At 34.0% G+C, this 20,843-nt stretch overlaps 1 protein-coding gene across 4 annotated transcripts in view; it reads left to right on the forward strand.

Moving 5' to 3' along the window:
- LOC6032348 (nephrin) overlaps positions 1-19,881 on the forward strand; it is a 392,449-nt gene extending 372,568 nt beyond the window's left edge. Inside the window, exons 19-23 of one of the 4 annotated variants that reach the window (XM_038252005.1) lie at positions 10,389-10,532; positions 14,863-15,008; positions 15,085-15,199; positions 15,266-15,444; positions 18,570-19,881. In XM_038252005.1, the coding sequence (XP_038107933.1) occupies positions 10,389-10,532; positions 14,863-15,008; positions 15,085-15,199; positions 15,266-15,444; positions 18,570-19,130 (1,145 nt within the window). In that variant the 3' untranslated portion in view covers positions 19,131-19,881. The remainder of the gene's footprint in view (positions 1-10,388; positions 10,533-14,862; positions 15,009-15,084; positions 15,200-15,265; positions 15,445-18,569) is intronic. The other 3 variants (XM_038252006.1, XM_038252003.1, XM_038252004.1) reach the window with 3 other exon arrangements.
- The last annotated feature ends 962 nt before the right edge of the window (positions 19,882-20,843 follow it).

Consider the following 20,843-nt stretch of genomic DNA (forward strand, 5'->3'; position numbering starts at 1 on the left):
TAGGCGGGGAGTAGGGTGGTTCATGGATATATGAAAAAGACAAAAGTGTTCTATTTCGTTTGCATCAACCGGAATTTCAAAGTTCTATGACCCCAGAAGCTAGCCTGAAAATTTGAGCTCATTTGGTTAAGGTTTAGTTGCTCCAGTTTTGATCTGAAGTTAGTATGGAACTTGATTCAATTTAATATGGAGAATTGTAACTTTTTTACATGTTCTTATAGAAAATTTCCCAAAACCCTATCAAATTTTCCTATTCATAGGTTTCTTATAGGTTTTGATCCGGGGAACAACTTTGTAGAACATCGCAAAGTGCTAAGAATTGATCCTGGAAAGATACAGGATGTTTTTTAGAGTTTACTTTTTTCGGCAAAATTTCAAAATATGCTAAAAAAATTAATCTGTATCTTTTCGGGATCATTTTCTAGCGCTTTGCGATGTTCTACAAAGTTGTTCCCCGAATCAAAACCTATAAGAAAACTCTTACATGATAAAGTTTTATCGGGTTGAGGAAAACTTTCTACAAGAAGAGTTAAAAAGTGAAAAATAAATCAATTAAATTTATTGAAATTCCATTCTAACTTCAGATCAAAACTGGAGCAACTAAACCTTAACTAAATGAGCTCAAATTTTCAGGCTAGCTTTTTGGGTCATAGTACTTCAAAATTCCGGTTGATGCAAACGAAATTGAACACTTTTGTCTTTTTCATATATCCGTGAACCACGCTAGCGGGGAGTCGCCACCGTCCCTGCCCTCCCTTCTCCCTGCTGCTGGACTAATTATCTTTTAATGGTCCACCGGGAGGACCAGACCCCCGAAGGCCAACGTGGATTCGCTTTTTTTTTTGGTTTAATATTAAGTGGACACCGAAAACAACAGCAACACCGTAGGATAAAAATCCTCCAACTGGGAGCATGATGGAGTCCCCCTTCTTGCTTCTCCTCCCCTGGTGGAAAACACTTTTCCACACACGTGAAAACCCAACAAAAAAAAGAGCTCCGGAAGCGACGAAATTCAGGAAAAACGAAACGAAAAAAAAAATGGTTTTAATTGTTTGGAACAATAGTCCGGGGTGCAACGCCACCCCCCCGGAAGGGCAGTTTTTTTTTTGCTCCCGTGTTTACTATTGGGTGGTGCTTCTGCTGGGAAAATGAATCGTTTCGCGGCGTTATTTTTACAACCCGATTTTTGATGTTTGGTAAAACTGAACAAAAAATGATATTGATAAAAAAAACACAATTTTTATCATCACCTCGCGAATAACGATGGTTGGACGCTTTTATAGCAGTAGGCCATGATTTTGTTTGAATGATATGGTCGATTTGATTGCTGATGAGGTTTTCCACCTTTCTCTCAATTACCTACTAGATGGAATTTGCTTTTATTTGATGTTTTGTCACGTAGTCGAGTTCATGATGTTTCCATGGCAACTTAAATTGTTTTTTTTTTTAAAGAAAAATGACTATTTTCACGTTTTTTTTTTTCTAAGGAATTGTTCACTTCTGTCTGTTTTGAAATGAAATTCCAGAAAAAAAATGTGAAGGAGTCAAAGGGATGTCAAAATTTCTGGAATCTTTTTGTATTCAATAAATGTATTATGTTCATACATTTATTGAATACAAAAAGACTATTTTTAAATTTAAAATTTGGTATCAATTTCAAGTTATCTTCAGCTGCTGCTGGAAGGGGCCATCCATAAACGACTTGGACATTTTTTTGGAAATCTGCGCCGACTCTCTCTTTTTTGTCCCCTAAAAATATTCAAAAAAGATGCAGGCCAAGGGTGCATAATACTGATGATACTCGTCGGTTGACACACCTAGGCGAGGAACATCCCGGAAGAGCCCAACTACATCCGTAGTGCTGTTTGGACAAAACAGCATGGCTCTGGTTCCTTGCAGGTGTCCTATTTTCTTACCTCCACGTTGGCTTGGTTTAGTCATCATGATGACAAGGTGTAACCTAGCTGGTGGCCTGTGGAAACGACTCGTAAACCTTTGACCAGCGAGGGTCAGAGTAGAGGCGGCTAGAAGAAAGGGGCGCGACAATGTGGGAAAGGAAAGTAATTTGTGATTGTAGACGGTATTGTTTTGATTCGCAGTATGTTGAGTCAACTGCTGTGGATGTACCTGAAACATCGCACAACGGGGTTTCTCTTCTCTTCATTCTCAGCTACCACCTATCTTCTGTTTATTTTGTTTCTCTGATTTTCTAACGTGGCTTCTGTTTACTATCCTCCATTTGATTTCGATTTTATTCATTTGATTCTCTTATATCTCAACGCTTTTCCACTCTATTTTACCAATTGATGCTGCTGCAACAAACTGTCTGCTTTCCCTTAATTTGGCAGCGATGTCAATTTTGTTTGTCATGTGTCTTTTCTTTATTTATCTATTTGAATAATTTCTCATCTTCCCTGTAAATTGCCCTCAATACAATCTAAGCTTGTTTGTTTGTGTACCTCTTTTTATTAACTATTGTTAATTTCTATATCTACTTCATAAATTACTATCTTCCTTTTACTATTCTTTACATAGTATATTTCCTTCACTGTCCATTGTTTTGACACTTCACCTTTTTCTTAAGCAAGTGAGGTTCGAGCCCTTACTCAATTTGTGGAATGATTAAAGGATTAACACAAGTATTACTTTTGAACTTTTGAAAAACTTTTCTAAAATGCTTAGGACCAAAATATTGTAACACAGCACCGCGACAAAAGAAATAGCAACAGATAAACACGACTCAACAATAGGGGAGATTTCAGGAGAAAACAATACACAGTAAATAACAATTAGTTTTTGAATTCATACTAAAAATATAACAGTTTTTGCTTTATGAAAGTTGAAAGGCACACTATAAATGGTTAGGCGCTTATACTTACATCAAACCCTACGTAATGTACCACCCCCGGCCGAGTTAAAATGCGTAACCGGAAAAGAAGGTGTGCATGCCTGGCACGAACACTCAAAGCGTGTTCTAGCGTGCTGCTCGTACTGACTCAGAGCAAGGGTAAGATGTAGGTGTAAGGGCAGTGCGTGTTCGTCGGGAACCTGGTGCATAAGATCGGTCAAGGCCCGTTCTTACACTGAAAATTGCGAATTGCGAAAAATATTCAAAAAAGATAAATAAAAAATATGATTTTGGGATTTTTTTTGCGAGGAAATTCAAATGAAAAATTTGAGATTTGATTTCCGTGTAGGGGAGTTTGGGGCTATAATTGGACAGTGGAGTTAATTTCGTCACTTGAGTTGTTCTCAACGATTTCGCAAATCAACTTTTCATTGTATTTTGCCTTCCTCACTGAGGTAAGGCTATAATCCTGCTCTAAAAATGAACTTTGAATCAAAACGTCGTAGACCCACCTTCATGTATACATATCGACTCAGAATCGAAAACTGAACAAATGTCTGTGTGTATGTGTGTGTGTATGTGTGTGTGTATGTGTGTGTGTATGTATGTATGTGACCAACAAACTAGCTCATGTTTCTCGGCACTGGCTGAACCGATTTGACCCGAACCTGTTGCATTCGACTTGGTTTAGGGTCCCATGGATCGAGTTTTATACAGATTGAAGTTTTGATAAGTAGTTCAAAAGTTATGTATAAAAATGTGTTTTCACATATATCCGGATCTCACTTAAATGTATGTAAACTATGTCCGGGTCCATCATCCGACCTATCGTTGGTTAGGTTATCAAAAGACCTTTCCAACGAGCCTAAAACATTGAAGATCTGGCAACCCTGTCTCGAGATATGGCCACTTAAGTGATATTGATGTACTTTTTGGAAGCCGGATCTCACTTAACGTGAAGACTTCCATCATTGTCATGATTTTTCGTTAAAAGATATAAATTTTGGGTCGCTTTCAATATTTTGACAAAATTCCTTCTACAAATTGTTTAGAATAGTGCTCTACACATGCTGATTCCTTTTGGTAATGATTATCCCACTCCTTGTAAAGTTATGGAAATCGTCATTAATCAATGATTGTCAACTAGGACGTCAATGACTGTGCCACAAAATTATATAAATTTTGAAGCACAATTGATTTTGATCAAAAATTACTTCAGTGGCTTCGAGAAGGCAACAACCGGCACATGCTGATTCCTTTTGGTGCTGAAATTCGTTGAATTGAATTTAATACAGAATATTTTATAGTGATGATCAATTTTTATCGAAAATGATCAACGGCTTCACCTTAAATGTATGTAAACTATATCCGGAACTACCATCCGACCCATCGTTGGTTTGTTTATCAAAAGACCTTTCCAACGAGCCTAAAACATTGAAGATCTGGCAACCCTGTCTCGAGATATGGCCACTTAAGTGATATTGATGTACTTTTTGGAAGCCGGATCTCACTTAAATGTATGTAAACTATGTCCGGGTCCACCATCCGACCCATCATTAGTTATGTTATCAAAAGACCTTTCCAACGAGTTCAAACATTGAAGATCTGGCAACCCTGTCTCGAGATATGGCCACTTAAGTGACATTTATGTACTTTTTGGAAACCGGATCTCACTTAAATGTATGTAAACTATGTCCGGATCCACCATCCGACCCATCGTTGGTTAGGTTATGAAAAGACCTTTCCAAAGAGTTCAAAACATTGGAGATCTGGCCACCCTGTCTTGAGATATGTACACTTAAGTGATATTGATGTACTTTTTAACTCCGGATCTAAAAAAGAGATGAAATTTTTGTATCTGAAAGAGATGAAATTTCATATCAGCCATTGTTGGTAATAAGTGAGGAAGGCTCCAACCACATAGGTGGATTAAGTTAGTTTTTTTTTATTTGAATGAATTTTGCCCATGTATTTTTTAATTTTCATTATTTTTAAACTCATAAAATTTCGCAAAAATATAGATTGTTTACCTTAAGGGCAAAATTGTAAAGATTTTTAATTATTTTTACATAATTTTATTTACTTTTATCCATAAATTATTCATAAATTAAAAATGGTTTTTTTTTTTAATCTAACTAAAATTCGAGTTCTACGTTAGGTGGTTGCATATTAAGCCGTTGCCAATATTTTTTTGAATTTTCACAAAAAAAAACTTTTTGCGGTGCTGTACATTGGAATTCCACAAAAATTTAAAATATTGTTTTTTGCAATTCCGTCGTGAAACTACTTACTTTTCCTGTCATTCTTGAACGACGAAATAGCCTACTTTTCTGTATCAAAAATAACAGAATCGAATAGCAACACTTTTCAAAATAAATGCTGAAAAGTTCTACTTTTCAGCACTCAACTGTTTCGAAAAGTAAAATTTTTCAACATTTTTTTGATTTAAATGATTTATTGACCAAATACATGAAAATTTGACTTAAAATTTCACTCAGTGTGTGTTTTTTGGAATTGCAAAAAATGTTGTATGGAACTCGTTGCAAAACTTGATTTTTTCAGCACTCTTCGTATTTATCCAACTCGGTGAACCTCGTTGGATAAATGTACGACTCGTGCTGAAAAAATCCTCTTTTTGCAACTTGTTGTTTATGCAACACTATTTCGATACCAGACATGCTAACTATGATTTTGATCGCAGGAAATTGAATTTCAAACTGTTTTTAGTTGATTAAACTTCTTTTTCTTTTAAAATTTCGAAGTTTTTTGAAAAAAAAAAAAATGTTTGCCCCCTGATTTTTCAGACCGATTTTGGAGGGGGGAGGGGTGTCATAAGCTTTGAAAAAATGCATTTTTTCAATATTTCGTCACTGCCATATTTGCCGCCAACTTGGATTTAAAAATGCTAAATCATTTAATCATAATTTAAGGGTCAAACTTAAGCTCGACAATCGATAATAAGACAACAACAAAATTTTGTTTTCGTGTTTCGACTGTCCGAAGTGAAATTTATTTATCAAGTTTAGGCTGTATTTTGGAAATTCAACATTTTTTCAAAACATGGGAACCTTTTTCCAGAAAACGTCCTAGGCATAACCTACAACATAACAAAGACACAAAATCGATCAGAAAATCCCTTCTCAAGTTATAGAATTTCAGACATCAATACACACATTTTGTATGACCAGCCCCCAAAACGGTATGGAGACTTGTACGGAAAAACTAATGATGCAAAATGACTTCTTTTGACATAGGGAATGCATGGACAAAGATTTGCGAAATCGTAGAGAACCATCAACTGTTAATAAATCTTTTTTATTTTTAATATGAAGTAAAAACGGCGAAAAGTGTAAACGACTTGGCCTGCTCAAATGATGGATCTGGAGTATGGATAACCCAAAGAAATTAAAATTTAAAAAATTAAAATAAGTTGGTCGTGTTAGTTTTACATCATTAATTTGTTGAGCAACATTATCCTTGTGGAACAAAACCAGCAACTCTTCCAATTCAACGTTATTCAACAATGCTAAAATGGTGTCAATCTCCCCCTCACTTTGTTTCTGCGCTCGAGCAAAATTCAATTTGCAACACTTTGCTCAACGTTCCCTCCTTCCTGCTGGCCCACTTCAACGCGTCAGCTCCACTCGGATGAAACGAGATTCCCACTTTCTGAAAAGCAGCTCGCCGCTCGTTTCCTCACTTTACACTTTTCATCGAGAAAGCTGAAACTCATTCCCGGCTACAATAACCGAATCGAACCCAAAAACAGCCACCAGAATCGTCTCATTTGACCAACCGTCCTCCCCTCCCACTTTTTGTCTCCATTACCAATATTATTGACATTCCAAAGTGCCCCCCCAACCCTTTTACTCCACGTGCCAGGACATGACCACCCCCGACCACCAGCCAACAAGTCAGCCGAGCACCCAAGCTACAAGACATTTTGACATTCCGAGAGAATTTAATTGGAAACTATTTGCCACCCGCCGCACCCATCCACTTCCTTCGTCCCTTTTTTTTTTCTTTGTCTCCACCGAGATGTAATTTTTCTCTATTGTTTAATTTTGCTTTGCCCTCCGAACACCCAAACCTAGCTGTGTCGAGGAGCAGTTTGCCACGTTCCGGCAAAATTACGACGACAACCACTAGCAGAGGGCAGACCAGCCTCGGACCCCGTGGTTCTGTGCGGGAGCGATCTTTGCCTTCGATCTCGGGCACGGAGGGAACGTTTGGGGCTGTTTCTGATGAACTAAAATGCTGAATTTCAATATTATTTTTTTACTTTGTGTTATAATGTTTTTTCATTTTTTTTCTATTTGAGCTTAATTTTTTTTCTGCTGAAATTTTTTTTAAATAAATGTCGCTTATTTTTCAAAGTTTTTGTCCCTCGGCTTATATATAAAAATAGATATATTAATTATAAAAGATTAAATAACAAGCCATAGTCTCAACATTTGAATACACAAAAGTGTTATAAATGCATTTTACACTAGTTCACTGCCCATGTTCGCATAAATGTCCCATATGCAAAAACAGCAAGCTGAGAAAAACGCAATTGAAGTTTGTCCCATACATAAGGTTACATGTTAAGTTTTCGCAAAAAAACTGGATTTCCTCCTGATTTCTAGAACAAAGTACTGGATGTTATAGGCTCTTTCGAAAGAGCACACGATTTTGAACCAAACTGCATCAAAAACTCGAAATCGATGAAAATGCATATGGGACATTTATGCGATCAGGGGCAGTTCAGTTGTTTGGCCATCTTTGGTTTTCAAAAAGTAATAAACTTTTATCGAAAACAAACATTTTAGCGAAAAAGAACTTTTTGCGATATAAACATCGACTATTTTCAAAAATTCAAAAGATTTTTAATTGATTCTAAACGCAGGGGAATGCATTTTAAATTGATTTCAGTTGATTGCACAATCCCATTGAAATTTTGAAGTTTTTTGAAAACATATTTTTATGCCCCCTGATTTTTCTGAAAACAAAAACTACAAATAAAAAAAATTAAAAAAAAATAAAAATTTTAAAAGCCCTATTGCATGAATAAAGAAATCGATGTTTAACCTTAAAAATTATTGCAGGTTTGTGACAACTTAAAATTTGAATTTAATTTGATTGGAAGATTACTTTTAAGAGAAAACTCGTAAAGATTTTTTTTCGAAATCTTCGATTTGGTTTAAGTAAATATCATGCTTTTTGCTATTTGCAGCCTATCGCAAAACTACACATTCTCCATATTTTTTTTATAGTATTAGCAAAAAAGTTCAATTTAATCTTTTTTACAGATTGAAAGATAACAAGGTCTTTTTTCACTTTTCAAAATAATTATTATCCAAAATTTACTTTCTGTTTCTGAAAAATCTTATTTTTTAAATATCTGTCGGCATATGATTTGAAACCTGAGCGCCTGATAATATTTTTTAAGTTCTTTATTTGTAAAATTATTGTACAAATCATGAACACAAAAAAATATATATTTTTTTAAATTTAATTTTTATTTTTCTAAATTATTAAATTAACACCCCTAAGATTGTTTTTGGGAAAAATAAATTGAATTATATTATTATTTATTTTGTAATGGTTGATATTTTGGAACAACGTCAAGAAATTTAAATAAAATTTTGGAATCTTTGAAATTTCGTTTCACTTTTTTTGTACGATATTACATTCATTTTTTTAATGGTTTTGCGATATTTTTTGGCTGAAAATAGAACAAAACAATGCTAGATATTCAAAAAATTAACAGTTTGTTCTGTCTTGTCCTACTTTTTTTTAAAGTTTTGCTGAAGATTCAAAACACTACACATTATTTGTAGGCATAAAATATGTTGGATGATGTTGATAAGATATTTGAGCAAAAATGTAAATATTTGAATAATTTAAATTGCTTGTCAAATAAAAACTCTACCGGTTAATCCCAACTCTAAACAAAGTAAAAACCTTAATAAATCATCGAAAATCAGATTTTCTTTAAAAAAAAGTTCTATTAAAAGCTTTGGATTGAATAAATCACGATTTTTTTTTCTAGATATAAGGTTTAAAAATTGAAAAAAAAGTTTCTAATGTAAGCACGATTTAATATTACATATTTGAATTAATTTAGAAATTCAAACAAATGAAATCGAAAAAGGTGTTGGTTGGGACTTTAAAAAAGTTTTCTTGATAATTTAATTAAATGTAATTAATTAAATTTAAATTTAATTAATTTTGCTACAGTTATTTCCATGTTTTATCAAATTCTATAATCTTAAAGTTCAAAATTTGTAAAACACCTAAAAATGCTTTATTTGATTTTAAATGCATAAAATGTCTTACAATGTTTAAAAAAAATCGATTTTACAAGTTTGCTGAGCGATTTTTTTGGGGTGAATTTAAGGGTGCACAGCAACCACAGAAGTTGTTGTCTTCATATTCCAAAATTATCAAACTTACAGACCCAATCCTGCAGCAATCTGATTGTAAAAACGGTCAAATTTTGTTGTAAATTAAGTTGTAGACAGTGCTTTAGAGGCTGAAAAAAAATATCGATAGGTCTCGTAGTTTTGAAGATACCAAAATATCTGTAAAAAAAATCTTGGCGCAAAAGCTCTGGTTGATGTGCACCGTTAATGGAAGTTTTTACCTCTTTTAGCAAAACAGCTTGATCTTGAAAGTCTGAATGTTTATTTTTTGTTTTAGAAGAATTGAATAAAATTATTTTTCTCTAACCGCCGTTATAATGCTGAAAGTTTAACTGGTTTCCTGTTATTCAAATCAAATCGAAGTGTCAATTTGTTCATTCAAATTAAAAAAAAGGCTGATTTTTCAACCTAAAGTAAATTATATTGTTATTGTTGTTGTTGATGTTTATTATAGAGGTTTTACACTCCGTGTGCATTTAGTTTTATTATTTTGGATAAAAAAATCGATAAAAATAATTAAAATAAAACTGTTCATATTTTTCTCACCGTGTCCTCCCATTTTCTTCCCGCACCGTGTTGCTGCGCCCTTCCTATCAAAGCAGCAAATTTTTCAAATTACTCAACACGCTCGCTTCCTCCATCGCCGCCGCCTACTCTGCCAGACTCTCTCTCTCACCCTGACAGCAGTGCTCCCAGTTTGATCGTTTCCGTACCCCCACCTCCCCTTCTTTTGCTTTCTTCACCATCGCGATGGGACCAGTATTTAACACTCATCAAGCTGCTTTTGCTGCTCGTCACTTCCGGAATCGCCCCCCCTCCCATCTTCCCCGTTGCCTCAAATATCACATTTTGATACATTCCTCCCCTCCCCCCACCCCCTTGTCTTTTCTCACTTGTCAGAGTGTCCGTTTTCCTCGCCGCCCGTGCAACTTTTCATTTTAATTTAATTTTCCGTTTTATTTATCTTTTATTTACTTCCATGTTTTCATTTCGAAAAACGTCAACGACGACGACGCCGCCAACTACGACGACGACTGGGGGGCAAATCGTGTGTGTTTTCCCTGTGTTTGCTCGGACAATTTATTTCTCGTGAAAAAAAAATAAATTAAAACAAAAAAAACACACACACACAGGTCCCGACCCGATGCCGTCCGAGCTGGCGGAAAAGGCCGAACTGCCCAGTTTCGTCATTTTCTGCATCGCCCTCGCCGGGCTCTGTCTGCTCGTGGTGAATGCCGGCCTCGTCGCGTGGTTTATCATTAAAAAGCGAGCGAAAGGTAAATTTATGAGTTTTTTTGAGTTAATGTTTTTTTTCAGTGTTTCCCTCATTTATTATCATTTATTCGAAGTAGTTTATTGCTTTTCATTTGCTTCCGTTTATCATTTCCTTCAATTAAAAAAAAGATGGCAAAAAGGTTAAGTGTTTTCGTTTTTTTTTTTTTTTAACCTTATTACATCAATTTTTTTATTTACTATCCTTTCCCAGTGCCGCACGAACGCCTGATTAATTTAAAATTTATTTACTTTCTGAGTTCTCTAAGGTTTCTCATGTTCGGGAGCAGTCTTGCTAAGAGCAAGTCGAGCTAAAAAGACAGATGGATTTTTTGTGTCATTTTCTAAATAATGAGAGAAGCAACAAGCTCTCATCGACTGATTTTAATTATCAGGAAAGTGACATTTTGTATCATTTTGAACTAATTCATATTGATTTTTTCAAACACCGAGTTTATTGTATTTTGTTAATGAACTATTCGATAATATTTAACCTTCTACAATCATTTCAATTTTCAACCAATTTCTGGATTTTCGAACCAACTTGGTTGTGATGACTATCTCATTTTCTTCAAGATTTGTTTTCAAATTCATTTATATTTTCCATTTTTTAACAGTAGATTTGTTACTGGTAACAATGAATACTACATTTTAAGATACTATCCTCTTTGCTTTAAAAAAGATTAGATTTAATATGTTTGTGTTATTATCGCTAAAATTAACACAAAATGCAAACTATGATTGGGTTCTATAATGCAAAGAATGTTGAATATAAAATAAAATCTTGTTTTGAAAACGTTTCAGTAATTTAATAAAAAGATATCTTCTACATTTTTTTATAAAATGAAGATAATTTCGTTCAATTTTCATTGCTTCATATTTTTCACTTGTGAAATTTAAATAACTAAGTGTATTCTATTACCAAAACTGAGTAAGAAAGTGTTTTATTTTATTAGGAAACGAAGTAAAATGTTGGAAGAGTCGGATAGTTGAAACAAAAATTACGATAAAAGTGTTAAAGAGGAAGATATCACATTTGAACGTAACGTATTCACTTTGAACTTTGTCAGTTTGACACATTTACCTTAAAAATTGACGAACTATTACATTTTACACGGCCCTAACACTCACACTTTCATAACTAACGTGCCAAACTTAAATAAGACCCCGATAAGTAATTCTTGGTAATTTAAAAAAGGTTCTTAAAATTTTTATTTCTGGACTGTATTGAATTTGAAGAAACTTTTTTCATGAATTTCTCATGTTAAAAAAAAGAAACTCACAAAAATGGGTACACGAAAAAAGATCCCAATTTTTGTCAGATTTTAGCACTGAAAATCGATATTTTCGAAATTTGCTTATTATTTCCGGTTGTTATTTGTTGATAAAAAAAAAATTGAAAAAAAATCGAAAATATTGTTTCGCAAAATCATAAAAAAAAATGCTTTCAAGCAAAATTTATATTTTCAGTCGTAAATTACTTTTCTATTTTTCTCAAGATTTTTTTTTTTGTTGAAGAACATCAATTTCAACTGATAGACATTTTTAGGTTGAATTTTTCATAAAACGTCATCTGTTTAAAAATAGATTCAATTTTTAATGAAAGCAAAGCATTTCTGCAAAAAAAAACTACTTCGAATAGCTGAGAAAATTTGCCAAAATACTTCTTTTTAGATTTTGTTAATTCACAGCTTCTGAGAGTCAATGTCCCCAATTTATCAGCGACAACATCTTGGAACTTTTTGTTTGATTTTATATTTTTTAATATTTTTTTATTTTGTGAAGACGGAAGAAAAAAACGCCTTTTCCACTCTTTTTATTACGAAAAGCATTTTTTTATTTTTGGAATTTTGTATGTTTTAAGGAACAAGCACTTTAAGTCAACTTTTTAGCCACAGAGAAGTGTGGCCAACTTTGTTGTGCGTTGATTTTTCAATGTTTTTTTTAGAAAAAAAATATACTTTTTATCGAAAAAGTAGTATATTGCAAAATAAATTTAATTTAATTTTTTTTTTTATTTGATAACATGTTTAAGGATACAAAACCCGCAACTTTTGATTAGTGAAAAAAAAAATGATTTTGTTTTTTTTTTCAGGATAATCTGACCCAAAAAATTCTTTTGACTGCAGTATAAATTTAGTACACGGAAATAATGCTATTTTTAACCCACTTTTTCACAAAAAAAATATTCCCAAAATCCGTATTTTTAACTTTGGAGATTATTTTATATGTTTCAGGGGTCATAAACCCCGAACCCTTTATAAGTATGCTCATTTTTTTTCGCCGAACCATGATTTTTTTAAATGTGTTTTTTAGAAAAAAAAAAAAACAGAAACTTTACCCAAAAAACCACTGAATTTTTTAATGTAGGATCTAATTTGCAATCGAAAAGTACCGTACAGGAATTTTGTTACAGTGCACTGTTTTCGAGATATTTTCGCTAATGAGCAGTTCTCTACGGAATCGGTCTTTTTTCTTTAATTTTAATTTTTGTATTTTTTAATCCGGCTGAAACTTTTTTGGTGCCTTCGGTATGCCCAAAGAAGCCATTTTGCATCATTAGTCAGTCTATATAATTTTCCATACAAATTTGGCAGCTGTCCATACAAAAATGATATGTGAAAATTCAAAAATCTGTATCTTTTGAAGGAATTTTTTGATCGATTTGGTGTCTTCGGCAAAGTTGTAGGTATGGATATGGACTACACTGAAAAAAAATGATACACGGTAAAAAAAAATTGGTGATTTTTAATTTAACTTTTTGTTACTAAAACTTGATTTGCAAAAAAAACACTATTTTTAATTTTTTTCATTTATTCATTTACATTCAATATTACGCCCTTTTAAAATGTAAGTCTTGATTTAAATTTTTTGAAAATATTGTTTTCGAAAAGATCGGAAAATTTCACGAATGTTTCATAGTTTAACATTGAAAATCGTAAGTTGCTGAGATATCGACTTTAGAAAATGGTGGGTTGTTTGGGTGAGACTTAAAAAACATAAATTTTTCTGTTTTTTAGCCTTTGCATAGCAAATCTCAGCAACTATGGGTCGTATCAACAAAGTTCAATAAAGCAAAATATAGAGAATTTTCTCAGCTTTTCAAAAATATTTTTTTTAAAGGTGGGCAAACATGGGCACTTATTTTAAAAAATGAAAAACTGCGACTATTTTCAAAAAAGTTACCTAAAAATGGTTATAGCTTGAAAACGGTGCACTTTATCAAAAATTCACTATAGTACTTTTTGATTGCAAATTCGATTTTACATCGAAAAATGAAGTTGAAAAATTTTTGCGACCAATATTTCGATTTTTTGAAAAAATCTGTATTGATTCAAAAAATCATAACTCGGTCAAAGATTTTTTGCCCATTCTGGAAATTTCTGAAAAGTTGGCATTTTATGTCCTCTAAAACATATCAAAAAATGAAAAAAATTAAAAATAGTGTTTTTTGCAAATCAAGTTTTAGTGACAAAAAGTTAAATTAAAAATCACCAATTTTTTTTTTACCGTGTCTCATTTTTTTTCAGTGTAGTCCATATCCATACCTACAACTTTGCCGAAGACATCAAATCGATCAAAAAATTCCTTCAAAAGATATAGATTTTGGAATTTTCACATATCATTTTTGTATGGACAGCTGCCAAATTTGTATGAAAAATTATATAGACAAACTAATGATGCAAAATGGCTTCTTTGGGCATACCGAAGGCACCAAAAAAGTTTCAGCCGAATTAAAAAATACAAAAAAAAAATCGAATGACCGAAATCTCAGAGAATTGCTCTAATGTTTCATTTTAACTAAATAAAACTACAGTTTTTCTTTTTTTAATGGTACTGAAAAAAAAAATCTAAAATTCATAAAATATCCTAAAATTTTGTCTAAAAAACATTGGACTAGATTGGAACTCTGGTTGCTAAGATACAGCGAATAAAAGAAAAACAAACAGGAAAATTGTAATTTTAAAAGTCTCTATTAAACAGGCAGTATCTCAGCAACTAATGGTCCAATTTTCAATGTTAAAAAATGGAACATTTGTGACATTTTCTAATCTTGTTAAAAATTATATATTGAAAAATTTGGAATCAACAACAAAAACGGCGTAAACTTCGTGAAAAATACAAATAGGTAAAAACAAACAGAAGCAAATGACAGAGTAAAATATTTTGAAAAATAACAATGTTTTGTTAAGACGAAAGTATTTTCCCCTTTTTCCATTTCCAAAGATTCGCAGCCGTACCAAAATACTCATCCACATTTTCTATTTCTCTTCCAACAAAAAAAATCGCACCCAAAAATCAAAACCCTCGCCTCGCCTGCAAATCACCACACAGATTCATCCAATCAGAACAGCAAATCCGCCACCATAGAAATGTACGCACCAAGCTCATACAATGACACCGTTACAGGCGAAACCCTGTCCAGCGTGTCGGAGAAGAGCGACTCGTACTCGAACGACGGCAGCCAGCCGGACTACATGGTAAGATCCTCTCCTTTTTTTAAGCTTTGATTTGCGCGAAAAAAGCTCCTTCTAACACCACCTCACCTCATTTCAGGATGAAACGCGCAAGAAAGCTGCCTCGACCTATCTGGTGGAAAACAGCGACATGCCACCGCCGCGCTACCAAAAGGACGGCACCTTGCCACACTATCCGAACAACATCGGCGCAGGTTCGTGTCTTGGCTAGCAGCTTTCCCCCAGACATGCGCACTACTAAACTTTACCCACAATTCCAGCCCACACCCGGACGTTGCCCCACCCGAGGCACAACAACGGACCGTACGAGCAGCAGCGCAGCCGGGACGACCAGCTGATCGGGAAGAACAACTACGTGACGGCGCCGTCCCCGGGCCCACCGCTGGACGGCTCGTACTACAACATGAACAGCGACCGCTATCTGTCCTATCCGCCGATGGTAGGTTTACCGGAAGATGATGATGCTTTTTGGTTTGGGATTTTTAAAACGAATACTAACCAACCAATTGCTTCTTGCTAGACGGTTGAGCGTAGTCAGGGTGGTTCGACAGTTTTTTTATTCACAGAGTTTAGAGATTTTTTTTCGCACAGACCTGAACTTGAAACTGAGCATTAGTTTTTATTCATACCACTCAAAGATGAACATAGTAAATGATTTGAGGTCTTCAAAGTTTCAAAGTTAGATTTGATGAGGCCTACAAACAAAAAATATTTTCGAATTCTACATCATTTATGATGTAACACTTTTGCACGTCATTAAACATTTAAATTTAAATGCAATTTGATGTAAATTTACAACAAATTACACGTAAAAGCATGATTTTACGTGTGGTTAAACCGTTTACTTTGAATCCCAAGTTTACATTAACTGAGTTACATGTAATTCATTTTTTTCCGTGTCGAGTAAATTCACATATTTTTTTCTGTGTACACCGGAAAAAATGATGCATGAAAGAATACGTGCTGATAAAAATCTCTTTATTGTTTTTTTGTCAGTTGTTTTCCCAAAAAAAAAACACCATTTTTATTGTTTTTTTTTTTATTTATTTTTTTGACACACAAAAAAAACTTGAATTCTGTTCTGAAAATTTCTGAAAAGGCAAAAAATGATTGAACAGACTATGAACTAAAAAAACGTAATTTAAAAAAGTCAGAAATATAGAATGTTTTACTTCATTTATGATGTGAAACCAAATTTGAAATCAAAAAGTACTTTAGTGAAATTTAAATAAAGTGCACATTTAAGTTTTTTTTTATGATAGTGCTCATGTTGGCTCATTAAAAAAATGAGTAGCTGAAAAAAATCATTTACATTTTTAAACTTTGTTGATACGGCCTTTAATTGCTAAGATTTTACCATTCAACGATATTTTTAAAAAATAGGAAAAAATAGATTTTCTCAGGGTTGCTAAAGATTTTTTCCTGGAAATTTCTTTTCTTTCTGGAAAATAAAAATTTATGTAAAAAAATCATAAATTTTAAGGTACACTTTTTTTAAATCAATTTTGTAACAAAGAATGATTTCAAACTAGCAAAAGAAAAAATTTTTACGTGCATCACTTTTTTCGGCGTGCTTCTCTACGATTTCGCAATTTTTTCGCGATTTTTTTACTTTAAATGCTGCTTTTTTACTGCGTGCATTTCCTGTGACATTTTACATCATAAGTTTTTCCAAACAAGTCTCCATACAATTTTGGTGTAGAATACACCGATTCGGCAAAGTTGTAGGTTTTGATTACGAATTTTTAGAAAGTTGAAAATGAAATCCCAAAAAATGTACTTTTAGGTTTTTGAAGTTTTGACATAATACATTTTTGAACAATTGAAAAAGTTAAATTTACCATAATCAAAAGTAAGAGAAAGTTAAAAAAAGTTTGACAATTTTAGAAAAATAATGTTTTTGGAAAATTTTAAAATTTGGAAAACAATTTATTTTAAATTATTTTTATAAAGGCATAATCGAATTTGCAATCGAAAAGTAATTTCATGTTTTTAGATAAAATGTACCTTTAAGGTATAATTTTTTGACATTTTTTAAGATTTTTGAGCTTAAAAAATATGTTAGGCTGGTAAAATTTCATCCAATTTTCTCCTTGGGACATCGGAAAATCGGACAATTAGTTTCTGAGATACAGCCTCACAATGAATTTGAATAGATCGAAATTAGTTTTTTTTTCTAAATTCTCCACCTAATGATATCATGGAAACTATTGGTTCGATTTTCAGTGTTTAAATTGAAGCTTTTGTGAATTTTTTGATCTTTTCATAAAAATTAAAAAAATAAATTTCCAAAACCATATCTGACTATTAAAATTATATAAAAATAAATAGTTTTCCCCACTTCATAATTTAGGCCAAATTATAATTTATAATAAGATGTTTCACTGAAAAATCTACTTTAAATCTACTGTTAGAATAGATTAGATTGTTATTTTCCAACTTGCTGCATACACTACCATTGTGACATTAAATTTGCAATCCAAAAAATCTTTTTGGAAAACATATTATAGGATAGTAATATTTATTTTCAAATTATATCATTTTTAAATTTAATTTCATACAGTTAACCCTCTAACGCCCGTGGCAGCACCAGAGCAATACTATATTTTCATTTCTGGTTGCAATTTCTCGAAAACTGTCAAATGAATTCAACTACTTACTTGGGCTGTTTACTGGAGGAGCCATTACACTACGGCAAAAAAAGTAAACAAACTCGCACTTTTTTACAGTTTGCCTGCTTTATTTGTTTGCCTGGATTTGTTTGTACTGTGGGAACGAGTCGAGATCCCAGAGTTCGAAGACGGTTCCGTAGGCGAGAATAAACGCGTGTTTTGGTTAGGGAAAACTAACAGCTAATGTTTATTACTTGTAGAGAAAACGTGGTTGAGAATGACAGTTCGTCTGTGGTTGGCAGTGATGCCAGAAAGGCGCGGCGGTGCGCCACAGTACAAACGTCAACCTGCATACATTTTGCCATGTTTGCGAATTTGCCGCAAACAAGTTTACGAGTTTGGGAAACTGTCAAGCACGGAAAAGTGCTAGTTTGTTTGTTTGTTTACGGTAGTGTAATAGCTCCTTGATACCACTTCAAGTTTAATAAAATTTGCTAAAAAAAACGTTCAAAGTGGTCAGAGACAATCTTGCAAAAAAATTGACGGGCTTTCTAAAAAAAATCACTCAATTTTTTGATGTTTTACTGGAATAGTAAAATTTGAAGAAGATGAGCCCAAGCTTTTTTTTTGTTCAAAATTTTCAAAAACGGAGCATTTGAATTAACCCAGGAAAACTGAGGCTTTTTGAGTGTTAAATTATGTTTTTTTAAATGCATTTATTTTAAATTTCGGAATCAAAAGGTTACAGCTTATTGTTCATAGTCTGCTTTAAAAATTTACCCTGCAAAAAATACTGCATCTAAAAAACTCAATAATTCGGCCACCATGACTACCCACCGCAACCGCCCCCTTTGCTTACCCCCTCGCTTACTGACCAAACATTCTTTCTCTCTTTCTTCCACCCCGCACACATCCACACCCTCACACCCACACACCTTGCTAACCACGACAGCCGCTCGGTTTTCAGGACTACCCCCCGATGGAGTTCTCCACGCCCCCGCCACTACCCGTGATACCGGCCCTGCCCGCCAACACGAACGGAACGCTGCGCCGGGGTGGCGGCGCCTCGGCCCGGGCCATGGTTCCCCCGCCGGACGTGACCCACCACACGCAGCACAGCGCCCTCAACTCGACGACGTCCAGCGGCGGCGGCCCGCTAAACATCTCGCAGGTGTCCACGTCCACGCCGAAGCAGCCCCAGGGCATCCTGAAGGACCCGAACAAGCCCCGGAACCAGGCGTCCGGCGGCAGTCAGCAGCAAGTCATGAACCACCTCAACAGCATCGGCGGTGGGCTGCAAATGCTCGGGGTCGTCCAGCAGGGCCAGCTGAACCCGTCCCCGGTGCCGTCGATGATTCCGGGCGGGCCCGGTTCCGGTGGCCTCATCGTCCCCGTCAGCGGCAGTAGTTTAGGTAACAATTTGCTCATCGGCACGTACGACCCGAGCAGTACGAACCTGAGCTCGTTCAACGCCTCGCTCGGTTATACCGACGCCGACGGGCATCTAGTGTAAGGTGGAAAGAGATTAGTCTAGGTCAGGGAGGGGAGAGGAAAATTCTCACAAAACGAAACGAAGCAAAGTCGAGAGGGAGACGGAAAAAACAGAAACACAAAGAGAATTAAGACAAAGATAATTCTATTAAAGCAAACAATCTTTTTAACTTTAACGTATTATAATTATTATTATTATTGCTAGAAGAAGAAGGAGGAGAAGGAGGACGAGAAGAAAAAAGAGAAACAATTAAATTGTTGAGTTTGAAAAGTGCGGAAGCGAGAGTGTGAGAGGAATGCGCGAAAGAGAAGGATGTTGAACAATGGTTAGTAGGATCTTTTTTGTTACTTTTAAGTGGATGTGATCAAAGGCGTGTGAGTTGATGACGCAGACGGAGGGTGAAATTAGTTTTGTTTGAATGTCGTTTCTTTCTTTTTTTTAAGTAAAGTTAAGTTTACCCCCCAAGTGATAGGATTACTCAGAATACGTACTTGCTTTTTGTTGAATAATGTATGGCCAAAGGTGGGTTGTGCTGGTTTTGGGTTGATGTCTCCGATGCACTTATTTTTTAAATTTATTGTTTTTAAAATTCCTTTTTCAGTGATGTTGTTCGATGAAACATTATCCACTTATTTTCAACATTTTTAACTTTCTTACAAAATCACTAAAAATCTCAAAGAATTTTTTTTAACTGTGTTGAAGCCTTTGGAGAATTGGGGCATCCATTTGAATTGTTTGTTTTTTTTTTTTTGTTAAATTTTAAAGAACAGCACCGCAAAATAGTAGTTTATGCAACAAGTTGCAAAAAGAAGATTTTTTCAGCACGAATTGTACATTTATCCAACAAGCTTTACCGAGTTGGATAAAAACGACGAGTGCTGAAAAAATCAAATTTTGCAACGAGTTGCTTACAACATTTTTTGCAGTTCCGAAAAACACACACTGAGTGAAATTTTATGTAAAATTTTCATGTATTTTGTCAATAAAACGTTCAAATCAAAAAAATGTTGAAAAGTGTTACTTTTCGAAACAAGTGCTGAAAAGTTCAACTTTTCAGCACCCATTTGAGTGCTGAAAAGTAGAACTTTTCAGCATTTATTTTGAAAAGTGTTGCTATTCGATTCTGTTATTTTTGGTACAGAAAAGTAGGCTATTTCGTCGTTCAAGAATGACAGGAAAAGTAAGTAGTTACACGACGGAATTGCAAAAAGGTTATTTTCGGGATTTTTTTTTAATACTAAGATATTTTGAAAACTAATGATTGCAAACAGCTTTGCTGGTGTAAATGGATTTTGAAACATTTTTTCCCAATTTAAATGTAACATACCGTGACTTGTAATGTCAATTTTATTACTTTTTTTAAAGTTTAAGTTTTTGCATTTCTTTTTTTACTCAACACTGGAAATTTTTTTAATTTAAAACTAAGTTGAATCAATCAACATAAAAGTAAACAAAAATTCTGCCAACATTTCAGACAGAATGTTGAAATTTGAAATAATTATTGTTTTTTTAGAACTGGTGAACGACTTCATCAACCGTTATGATTTTCAACAGGGGCTTATTGAATGGAACAAACCCGGTCAAAGTTCGTTCAGCCAGTGCCGAGAAATTTGAGTGCCAAAAAAAAAATAAAAAAAAAACTTGAAAATTTCAGTGGTACTTGACGCACAATCAACAGAAAACAATCAAAAATGAGTTTTCCTACGTTGATAATTATTTTTTGCATGTTTGGTG

The sequence above is a fragment of the Culex quinquefasciatus genome, chromosome 2 (assembly GCF_015732765.1).
Source record: "Culex quinquefasciatus strain JHB chromosome 2, VPISU_Cqui_1.0_pri_paternal, whole genome shotgun sequence".
Lineage (NCBI taxonomy): Eukaryota > Metazoa > Arthropoda > Insecta > Diptera > Culicidae > Culex > Culex quinquefasciatus.